The sequence below is a fragment of the Larimichthys crocea genome, chromosome XXII (genome assembly GCF_000972845.2).
Source record: "Larimichthys crocea isolate SSNF chromosome XXII, L_crocea_2.0, whole genome shotgun sequence".
NCBI classification, from domain to species: Eukaryota; Metazoa; Chordata; class Actinopteri; family Sciaenidae; genus Larimichthys; species Larimichthys crocea.
In genome coordinates this window covers 14,829,459-14,840,347 of record NC_040032.1, presented here as the reverse complement: position 1 = coordinate 14,840,347, position 10,889 = coordinate 14,829,459, and the positions used below count along the sequence as shown (strand labels likewise).

The 10,889-nt window shown below is 41.3% G+C and overlaps 1 protein-coding gene across 2 annotated transcripts in view; it reads right to left on the bottom strand.

Moving 5' to 3' along the window:
* Window positions 1-2,454: 2,454 nt before the first annotated feature.
* stip1 (stress-induced phosphoprotein 1) overlaps window positions 2,455-10,889 on the bottom strand; it is an 11,187-nt gene continuing 2,752 nt past the window's right edge. The window contains exons 2-14 of one of the 2 annotated variants that reach the window (XM_027273498.1): window positions 8,406-8,615; window positions 8,174-8,315; window positions 7,712-7,853; window positions 7,416-7,581; window positions 7,183-7,309; window positions 6,685-6,787; window positions 6,095-6,215; window positions 5,911-6,007; window positions 5,687-5,811; window positions 5,558-5,594; window positions 5,323-5,426; window positions 4,341-4,513; window positions 2,455-4,247 (exon numbers count right to left, since the gene is read on the bottom strand). In XM_027273498.1, the coding sequence (XP_027129299.1) occupies window positions 4,175-4,247; window positions 4,341-4,513; window positions 5,323-5,426; window positions 5,558-5,594; window positions 5,687-5,811; window positions 5,911-6,007; window positions 6,095-6,215; window positions 6,685-6,787; window positions 7,183-7,309; window positions 7,416-7,581; window positions 7,712-7,853; window positions 8,174-8,315; window positions 8,406-8,615 (1,620 nt within the window). In that variant the 3' untranslated portion in view covers window positions 2,455-4,174. The remainder of the gene's footprint in view (window positions 4,248-4,340; window positions 4,514-5,322; window positions 5,427-5,557; window positions 5,595-5,686; window positions 5,812-5,910; window positions 6,008-6,094; window positions 6,216-6,684; window positions 6,788-7,182; window positions 7,310-7,415; window positions 7,582-7,711; window positions 7,854-8,173; window positions 8,316-8,405; window positions 8,616-10,889) is intronic. The other variant, XM_010740168.3, reaches the window with a different exon arrangement.

Sequence of the window (10,889 nt, the reverse complement as noted above, 5' to 3'; positions counted from 1 at the left end):
ATCCCGTCCACCACCTGTTTGACCTGCTGCCCTCTGGAGACGCTACAGGTGCAATAGAACCAAGACAAACAGTTTCTTTCCCAAAGCCATAAACATCCTGAATGCACACATACAAAATCTCTTGGCAATAACTTTACCTCATACTTCCTGTGCAATATCTTACCTGGTGTCACAAGCTATAACCTCATGTGCAATACATGTGTATTGCTTTTACCATGTGCAGCTTTTTATGATAACACCCTGTTTCTTTGTAAAGCTTATATATTTTATTCTGCATTTGTATTTATATGTGTGTGTTTTATACTATTACCTATATTATATATATATATACACACACACAATATGTTTTAAAACGTAAGAGACAGACAGACAGAGAGAGACAGACAGAGAGCTTGAGACAGAGAGAGAGAGAGAGACAAAGACAGCTCGGGACAGAGAGAGACAGACAGAGAGCTTGAGACAGAGAGAGCGACAGATAGAGACAGACAGAGAGAGACAGACAGCTCGAGACAGAGAGAGAGAGACAGAGACAGCTCGGGACAGAGAGAGAGAGACAGAGACAGCTCGGGACAGAGAGAGAGAGAAACAGTGAGAGAGAAACAGTGAGAGAGACAGACAGACAGAGAGACCGTGATAATAATGAGATTAAACACACGTGTGATTAATTATAAATTAATAAGTGAATATTTCTTCCCCCAAACATCAATTAATATTTTAACAACACAAACAGAATGTTTAAATGAACATTTGTTAACGTTTGTGCAGAATAAAATATATAAGCGTTACAAAGAAAACAGGGTGTATTCATAAAAAGCTGCATTCTTGCTTGTATTTGCAAAGCAAATGCTAAAAGCAATTACACATGTATTGCACATGAGGTTATAGCTTGTGACACAGGTAAGATATTGCACAGGAAGTTATGAGGTAAAGTTATTGCACAAGAGATTTTGCATGTGTGCATTCAGGATGTTTATGGCTTTGGGAAAGAAACTGTTCTTGAGTCTGTTTGTCTTGGTTCTAGTGCACCTGTAGCGTCTGCCAGAGGGCAGCAGGTCAAACAGGTGGTGGACGGGATCGGTGTTGTCTCTCACAGTGGTCTGCGCTCTGCTGAGGCAGCGAGATGTGTGAATGTCTTTGAGGGGGGGCAGCCCACGATCTTCTGCGCTGTCTTGACTACTCTCTGGAGCTTCTCCCGGTCTGCCTCAGTGCAGACGGAGAACCAACCACACCGAGGAGCAGGATGCTCTCGACAGTGGAACAGTAGAAGGTTAACAGCAGCTTCTGGTTGATGTTGTTCTTCCTGAGCACTCTCAGGAAGTGCAGACGCTGTTGGGCCTTCTTGACGACAGCCTTGGCGTTTATATATATATATATATATATATTTTTTTTTTTTAATTTCTAATTGTTTATATTTAGAGAATATTTGCCATGCACCAATGACACCAGAACAAATTCCTTGTATGTGTAAAACTGTACTACTTTTTTACATTTCGGTGGCCCCAAAGCACACAGACACTTCAGAGTCCCCTGAAGATGTCCCCTAGCAATAGTCACGTCAGGCCGCATTCAGACAGCAGGGGGTCCACAAACCTTTGGAAAAAAACGCAGCCCAAAACGTCATGCTGAGGCCACCAAGGTTCAGACTGGTCAAACACCTCCACAGTCAGCCTGAAATGTCACAGAAACTGAGGCTATCTATGGACTAAACTGTGGTACTCTACCTTTATTTAATTCACGTGCCCAGCTGTAGCCTTAGATGGCTCTGGTGCAGCAGAGGTTGCATCAAAATCTTTCAATAATACCCCTGAAAAGATTGTACATATATATTTTTTAAGGTTGAGGAACATTAAATATTATATTCTAAGTATCTTCCAGGCCTATTTACTAACCACAGAACAAAAACAAACGTGCAAATTATCCAAACATGATCCACAGAAATACAATTTAACATAGCTTGAAAGCCAATGGTAAGCCTGGAACTCTGTTTGGAGCAATTTGGATAAGCTGTTTAATGTTTGTGTTAAAATAATAAATCACAAAATATTGGTAGGTATCCCACCTTTATAACTTTAAATGATGGGTTAATCTTATTCATGTTAACAGAGAGCAAGGAAACAAACCAGAAGTCCAAAATAAGAACGTTGTTTTATTCCTGTCCAGTCGTTTATTCCACGTTTTATCATATTTTATTTCTGTTGTTGCTTGTGTGTTTCGATTGTATTGATGTTTTATGATATGAGACCTTGCCATGAAAGGCAGGACTAAATAAATGTATTACTATTATTGTTATATGACTGTCGATATGATCTCTCAATTTTACTCTTTGCTAGTGTGTGTATTATGTCTTAAAATCACACTAACCCTTGTATAAAAATGTAGAACTGCTTAGAGTCAATGTCAACATTGGTCTTGAACGGGGGAACAAAAAAAAAAAGCCACCACTGAGATTTAAAATACATTCAGATACTGTGTATTTCGCAGTACAACTGATTTCCATTAGTACATTACACTTCTTGGGACAGTTTCCTTTTACATCATGAGAGAGTTCATTTGTTGCCTGTAGTTTATGATTACAACTGGACTTTGATGGTAAAAACGCCCACACACACCCCCAAATTTCTGCTGCGTTGTGCCACAAGTTATAGAGAATTCCAGAGCTTGCCGTGGAAACGTAAAAAAAGAGCCAGAAAAACCCAAAGCACAGAGATACTTGGACAATGTGGTGACTTTGAGGTATCTGAAGCCACGTGTGGCATAATGGTCAATAGCAATATCAACACTCGTATGCATTTCCTCTGTGAAAACAGATGTCGAGCAGCAGTCTGCCGCTGTGGGAGGTTGGCACAGTTTACCAAAAATAAAAAAATTGCCTTGCAGGGAGAAGTACCAGTACATTTAAGAAGTGGTGACATGTAAGCACCGAGGCTTCAGTGCGCTAAGACAAGCTGACAAACATTAAAGATGCATCATGAAGTGTGTGACATAATTGTGACCCCCATTACTCAACCAATAGTTGCTAGCACAGAGAGGTAAATCCACCCTTTATTTATCACAGTATTCCCATTATCGTGAAATATTTAAGCCCGGCAAGCAGCCCAAGATTTGAGGCCAGCCTAATGTATCTACATTGACATGAATTATCGACACGCCTGGTGTTGCCTGCACACACTTTAAGCCTGGAGTCAACTCCTTATGCTCTTGCTCATAGAGCAGTGCGTGTCCCACAGCGTTTTTTAAATGACTTTTACTGATATTGCTTGATAGATCGACCGGCACACCTCAAACTTTTTAAGCTTTGACTAACAGAGGCGATAACATGACAACCTGAACTGCTGCATGAACTTGTTTAATGAAACGTTAAACGAGCAAAATATCCCTTGAACTCTTAAAGGGGAAGTCCCATTTACAATTCATCAAGATCCGCCCTCTATCCAGCACAATCGAGGAACAAATAATAAATCAACCAGTAAAGCCAGAGACAGCAGGGCTTTAAAAACTAATTTCAAATATATTTGGATAAGTATAAAAAAAGAATACCAAACATGCTTCCAACATTCACAACCCTCATGTGAACGGCTCGTCGTAGATAGGTAGGATAGATTCAGCTTTTCACCTGAGGTGTGGGGACATAACCAAAGCACAGGAAGCACTGACAGAAACAAACTTGACAGTTCAACTTTAAAGCACCATGTTTAATCAAGCCTTAAAGTGGACGTGTTGAGAGCGACGTAGAGTCTTGATTTGGGAGTGAAAATTTTGTTCCACTGTTTTAATATCCTTAAACCGTGAAGCCATAGGAATATGTGAATTGCTTTAGGGTGGATTTCCCCTTTAAAACACTGAGCGTGCTGGTGCACTGAATTGTGCTGTTTTATTTCAAGACGTACTGAAGCATCTGTACACACAATCCTTTTTTCTTTTCTTTTTTTTTTAATACCAGATGATGTTTTTCTGGAGTCCTGAAGTTTTGATGACACACGAGATGCTTTCTTAAATATAATGTAAAAGTTGTGAAACTGATTTCTTTTTTAAAAAAACATAACATACACACAAAGCCTCAGTGAGACTAAAGACAATATAATTTTGAATTTGAAGGCAAGAAAAGAAGATGTAATAATTTGGAAGGATTTGCACATTGTTCCACTTGTAGTCTCGGGGGTTTCCTTAGTTGTCATCAGCGAATGGCTATCAGTCCGACATCAATGAGTTTCTGAATCTTCTGAGCGATAACTGGATTCTTTAGGTGGCTGAGGATCGAGCAGAACACAGAAAAACGTCATTAATAAATCATTCGTTTCACGCAGAGAGTCAAGAAGTGGCACAAAAGTTGGCCAACTTACTCGCTGAGCGCCTGAGGGTCCTTCTGCATTTGCTCGAGAATCATGCGCATGGCCGGGTCACTCATAATCTGCTGCACCTCGGGATCAGCCATGGCCCTTTTCTTCACTTCCTCAGGACTGTCGTTCCTCATGGTCTGACTGACCATGCAGCGCTGCATGCCTTCTGTGGCTTCCTGAAGACAGAGGGGGAAAAAAAGGAATTTAATCATGACCCAGTCTTGATGCACCATGAACAAAGGAATATTTCAAATGTCGATCCGTTTCATAGATTTTGACCTTCAGTTTTTGCTCAGATTTCCCTTTATTGGTCATCCTACCAGAGTCTTTAAATGCTTTAGGGTGTCTCTTAATTTAGCTGAGATCTTCATATTACTTTTGTACACGGGCAGGGGAGGAAAGAAAGATGAGGCTCTGACAGCTTCAAGCTGTTCCCGGCAGCCGGATCAGCCCCTTGGAGAGCGGCGCAGCTCTCAGTCCTGACAGTTGTGCTACTTTAACACATAAAATGAGCAGTTTGCAGGTCGGGCTCGTGTTCAGGATGTTGACCGATTAATATTTTTGCAGGTTGACCCTGAACCACACAATCCATCATCATCGTTTTTACTACCAAAGATTTAATTTTAGCTCATCATCGCCTCGTCTTGGAAAAAAGGAATTATAGTGTTCATTAACGACATTTACATCTAACTACCATGTTACATGTTTTCAGAAAAGGAACACTTTATTGAACCTCACCACTTTTTTCTTTTTTAAACATTACTTTGGTATCAAGTCAAAAAATCTCAAAGTCAGGTAATAACCAATTATTTAGATCAGTGGCTAGATTAAGTACTAAACCTGGAGCAGTTTAAGCCTTACTGGAAAATGTAATATCATATGTTATATTTCAATGCCATCCCAAAATGTGTCCCAAGGTGTTCAAAATGAAATTTCATGATATTTTTTTACAGACTTTTCTGAACTTTAATAACCTGTAAAATACCTTTGAGGAAGAGTCGAGCTCCAGGGCCTTCTGATATGCATCCATAGCTTTTGAATAATCTTTCATGGCCTCCAAAGCAGCTCCTTTACGTGTGTAGCCTTTAACTGTGGACAGAGGTGTTTAAATTAGATGTGAACTAAGAATGATTTGTCCTAAATCTGAACTTTAAACAGTCAAACTACTACACCAAGTGAAATGTTAATTAAAGTGATAAATACAAAAGTTTTCAACTTACTGAAGCTGGGCTCAAGTTTGATGCACTCCTCACAATCCTGACAAAGAAAATATTATTATATGGTCAATTTTAATGTGCAATAAACTTAGAGGAACTTATTTTGTCCTGTCTTATGGAGATACACTGTACCTTCAGGGCAAGCGGAAACTCCAAGAGTTTTGTGTAGCAGGCGGCCCTGTTACTGAAGAGTTTGGCATCATCGGGGTTTCTCTTGATGGCTTCAGAGTAATGTTTCATGGCTACGGGGTAGTCTCCTGTGGTAAGGAAAGGAGGAGTTCATCTTCATACTAGTTCTTAAAAGAAGAATCAAACGATAACAATCAACCAACAAGCACTACAACTTTTATACACACCTTTCTGGAAGGCGTCGTTGCCCTTGGTCTTCTCTTCCAGGGCTAATTCTGGGTTGATGTAGGCTTGTTTCTCCTGCTCCTTCAATATCTTCTCTGCCTGCGGAACAAACAACAGTATCAAGGTTTAAAAGTGAAGTCTGAGACAAGTCGACTTAAAAAGCATCTGGATGAATAATTACTGCACCTGTTGACACTTCTTCAAGACGTCAGGGGTGCGATGCTCTGTCAGACTCTTGTTGAAATACTGAACTGCTTCTTTGTACTTATCCTGCTTGAAGTATGAGTTGCCAATCCTCGCCAAGGCCCTGGAAAAGAGAGAAGGATGTCGTTACATCACAAGGCGATGTTCTGACATCATTCCCGTCTTTTCAGTTAAAAACACAAAAAGCCTACAACCCAGGATGGAGGTGAGTAATATGAATTCTAACGGATGAAATAGTAAGAACTAGTCACACAAACCCTTTTGTGCTCTTAAACTAAATTCTTGTTGCATACAAGTTGTGTACTAATCCATCACTATCATGTTTGGGAAGTAACAGAGCAGCACTGCCACCCAGTGGTGTGTGCATGACACAATCTCATCAGTGCTGCTCGGCTGCATCTAGTTTTCCATCCAGATTAGAGTAAATATATTCTGCGGCCTCAACATTTGTTCTGAAAAAACCCACAAAATAACAGCCCTGCCTTCTAGCTCGAGCGGAAGAGTGTGGGTAGATCCACTCAAGTAAATAAAAACATGGAAAGAAAAAGACAAATACTTCTCACAGGACTCACTTTGCAATTTGTCTGTAGTCTTCCCGGTTCTCTCTGCCAACATCAATGGCCTTCTCACACAGCTCTCGGCACTTCTCGAAGTCTCCCTTCTCAAAGAACACGGCTGAGGAGATAACAAAGGAGTGCACATTTAATGTTTTAGGTGTGTCGGTTTTCAACTATGGTTGGACTGAGTTGAACCGGTGTCAATAAAAACAAACAGTAAAGCCTGGGATCAATATTTCAGTGCCATTCCATATTCATGAGCGACTCTCTAAACGGCCTGTAAGCCTACATCAATAACAAAATTTGCATTTTAAAAATGTGTTGCTGGTTATCAAAGTTTTTTCCCTCCAAAGAGGATTTAGTTGAAGCGGTCGGCCCAGTAGCAGGAACTCAAACTAATCACAGAGTCTGATATTTTTCCACCCAAGAATTTTTCCTTCATGGACAACCCAGATTAATCCTATATGACAAATTCTGAAATATGTTTCACGGGTCAGTCAGCTGAATATGTACCTGCTTGATTAGATATATATGTCATGTTGGTGGGATCATGTTTGACTGCTTCTTCGTAGTGCTTCAGTGCCGTTTCAAAGTCCTTATTCTTGTATGCGGCATTCCCAAGTTCCTTCTCCTTCAAGGCCTGTTAAAAAAAACAAAAAAAAAACAACAACAGCAAATCATGATTAAATTCAAGTTTAAATTGTTTAAAACGCAATAAAAGTTGAAAGTAGGATGAAGTGATTTGCCTTTCTCTTGTTTTCAGGAAGGTCTTCCTCTTTGGGAGGAGGTGGCTGAGTCTCTTTTGGTTTGGGAGGAGGAGGGGGAGTCGGCTCTTCTTCTTCTTCCATCTCAGAGAGATTCAGTCCCAGCAGCACAGAGAGTGTGGTCATCACTCTGGGATCCTGCAGCTTCCTACAAAACAAGTCAGACACGCAAATGGTTTTCTAATGCCACGGTAGATTTCTCAATCCTGCCCCCAAGATATAATTCATTCTAAAAATCAGAGAATGTTATTAAAACTGATGGTTGAAGATTCACATACGTGCCGAGCTCTGATGGTTTGTTCCTGAGCTGCTCCAGCAGTTCTCTGTAGCTCGGATCTGACAATAGCTCACGGGTCCGAGAATCGTTCTCCAGCTTCTGATACAGGTTGGGCATGGCGAAGGGGTTCATCATTGATTTCTCTGTTGAAGCAAAACGTCATATTCATTACTGAAAGTCATGTGATCATAAAGAAGCTCTGCTGCAGCGGTTTAGGATTACATAAAACCTCTGCTTCTACACGTGCGTCGTCAAAAATGAATCACAGCACTCAAAACCTAAGTGGGCCGACTACTCTCCTTTTGAAAACTTGACGACTTTACTTGAGTAACCTTGTCAACATCCGTCTCTAAATCATCTACCCACATAGCAGAGAGAAGTGAGTCACAATTTAAGGATCGTTTTCTTTATTATCACACCTTTTCTGTAGAGTGAAAGATACCACAGATTGAACGCTTCCTACCTGCGAGCCGGGCTTCAATGTTCTGTAAACCCTCCTTTAGCTGCTGATTGTTTGGCTCTTGCCGGATTCCTTCGTGGTAAGTTGCTTTAGCATCCTCCAATCGGCCAAGAAACTCCAGTGCTGCAGCTTTGCGGGAGTAGCCCTGGTTGATCAAAATTGAAACATTGTTAAAATGCATTCTCAAAATTTTATTAAATCAACAGAATAAATGGCAGAACAAATAATATCTCACCTTTCCCCAGTCAGGCTTGATCTTGATGGTCTGACAGGCATCCTGGAGAGCCTTCTCGTAGTTGCCTTTTTTGGCGTAGGCAGCGGAGCGGTTACTGAACAGGACATGGTTTGAAGGGTCAAGGGCCACGGCTTCGGTGTAGCAGCGTACAGCCTCATCAATATTTCCTGCACTCAGTGCCTTGTTGCCCTGGTCTTTCAATGCTGAAACCTATAAGCCAGGAAGATATGAATGAAACTGAGCATCAAGAGACAAACTCACAACTTCTCGATCACTCAAGCACACACACACAATCTGACTACAAAGGAGACGTCTTTCGCAGCTGCCCCTGGCAGAGCGGAAGAAAGAAACTGACAAATACTCAGCTGTTCGTGTCAGACAGGTGCAGCAGAGATTATGTGTCTTTATTTTGTTAATGTACATTCAGTCCTCCTGCTGTAATCTATTCTATTAGCCTGAAATAAGATGAGCCGGGTGGTTAGCTCAGAGTCTCACAGGAAGAAGGTTCGAGTGTGCCAAAGAGACAGTTTGCACAACAACTGTATATGTGGTTAAAAGGCCTGCAAACTGAATCCCTGTTCACACTTACAAACGTACTGATGGTGCCAGAGAGGGTGGAAGAGAATGAAAAAGTATACAGATTGTTATCCAACACCTCTTGTCACTCGTTGGTTGACTGTTGTGGTTTGACGTGTGCCAAAGCAAGGATGCAATGAGCAGAAAGAAGCACCGCTCCGCTCTAAAAAAAGAGGCCGTCCATCCGTTCTAACTTCACTTAACAACTAATGTGATAACACTAAATGTGCATTGATGATTATAACGGGAAAAGAACATGGTCTGTTGACTGGCACAGCTTTCCCTCCACAGTCACCAGACCGAACCTGATCTGAACACAACAGCATCGCAATCCTCTGCGACATATCAGGCTGGGATTTTTCCCCAGGTAGAAGGTTATTACACAGTTGTTTACCTAATTATCTAACCAGTTGTAACTGACAAATTATAAAATCAGTCAAATTACTCACAGGTGGTATGACGCAAAGCAATGTGAGCTGCTGCCTACTTGGAAAACCAGAACTGCACTCAACATCTAGGAAAACACACTAAGACGATATGCAACCGTTCAACAACTCAAGCAAGAGATGAACAAAAACATTTATCTCTGAGAGGTCTGGTTGCTTTTGGATACTGTCACTGATTGACAGAAAACATCTATTTAAGCCATTAGGAATCAACACATAACCCATAAAGATACACCAATAGATCGACTGCCATAAATCTGGAGCGGAAAACACAGAACAATCCATGTGTGACGTCTGTTAAACCGAGCTACAGAGGAAGTATCGAGAGTGCAGCATCACAGAGACGTGGCTGAGTGAACTCGCTTTGGCCACACTGGTAACTCTGGACCGCTTTTAACTTGTGACAACGGACAGCGCTGAAGACAAACAGGAAAGCCGGGAGAGAGAGAGTGGGGACACACACAAACATCCGTGGACGACAGGCTGGAGTTGGAACTGTGTCAGGACTCTGCCTTGTTGAGCCTCTAGTAAAGTATTTTTCTTATCAACCTTATGCATTGTGAACCGATGTAACAAGTGAATTTCACCAGTGAGGGATCAATAAAGTGGCAGCACAACAAGAAGGTTCCTGGTTCGAACCTCAGCTAGAGGTTGCATGTTCTCCCCGGGTCCTCTGGCTTCCTCCCACAGTCTTAAGACATGCACTTAATTGCTTAATTGGCCCATAGGTGTGGATGTGAGTGTTTGTCTCTATGTGCCCTGTGATGAACTGGTGACTTGTCCAGGGTGTACCCCGCCTCTCACCTTAGCGATAGGCTCCTGTGACAATATCAAATTTGTTTACTACTATTAAAAACTAAAAACACTGTTAGTTTCGTCACTTTTTACTTTAAAAACACACTAAAAGCTATGGAGCACGAGGATGTAGTTGACGCGTGTCTTCGTCAGAAAAAAACTCCAGTTTTCTTTCTTGTGATTTATTGAAAATCTTTCTATCGAGCATGACAAAACAATAAAACTGCAGTAATCTAAAAATAATAATAAACACGGGCACAGTCAAAAACTAGTGTGCAGGGGCGGTCGGTAGCCTAGTGGGTTAAGCGGCCGCCCCGTGTGTGGAGGCTATAGTCCTCGCTGCAGCTGGCCCCGGTTCGAATCCCGCATCGGACGGCTAATTTACTGTGTGTCACTCCAACTCTCTCTGCCCCCTGCTTCCTGTCTATCTTCAGCTGTACTATCATAAAAGGCCAAAAAAAAAATCTTTAAAATAATCTAGTGTGCAAAACACACACATATCACGTTACACGTCTCAGCCAATAAGAAGAGTGCAGTTACTATTAACTAATGGGCATTCTTGTAACTTCAACAAATCTGCATTATTTATCACCTTATACACCACATGTATACTCTAACAAACACGTTGTAACATTGAAAAGATGAAGGGATATAAACAGGCTGTAGC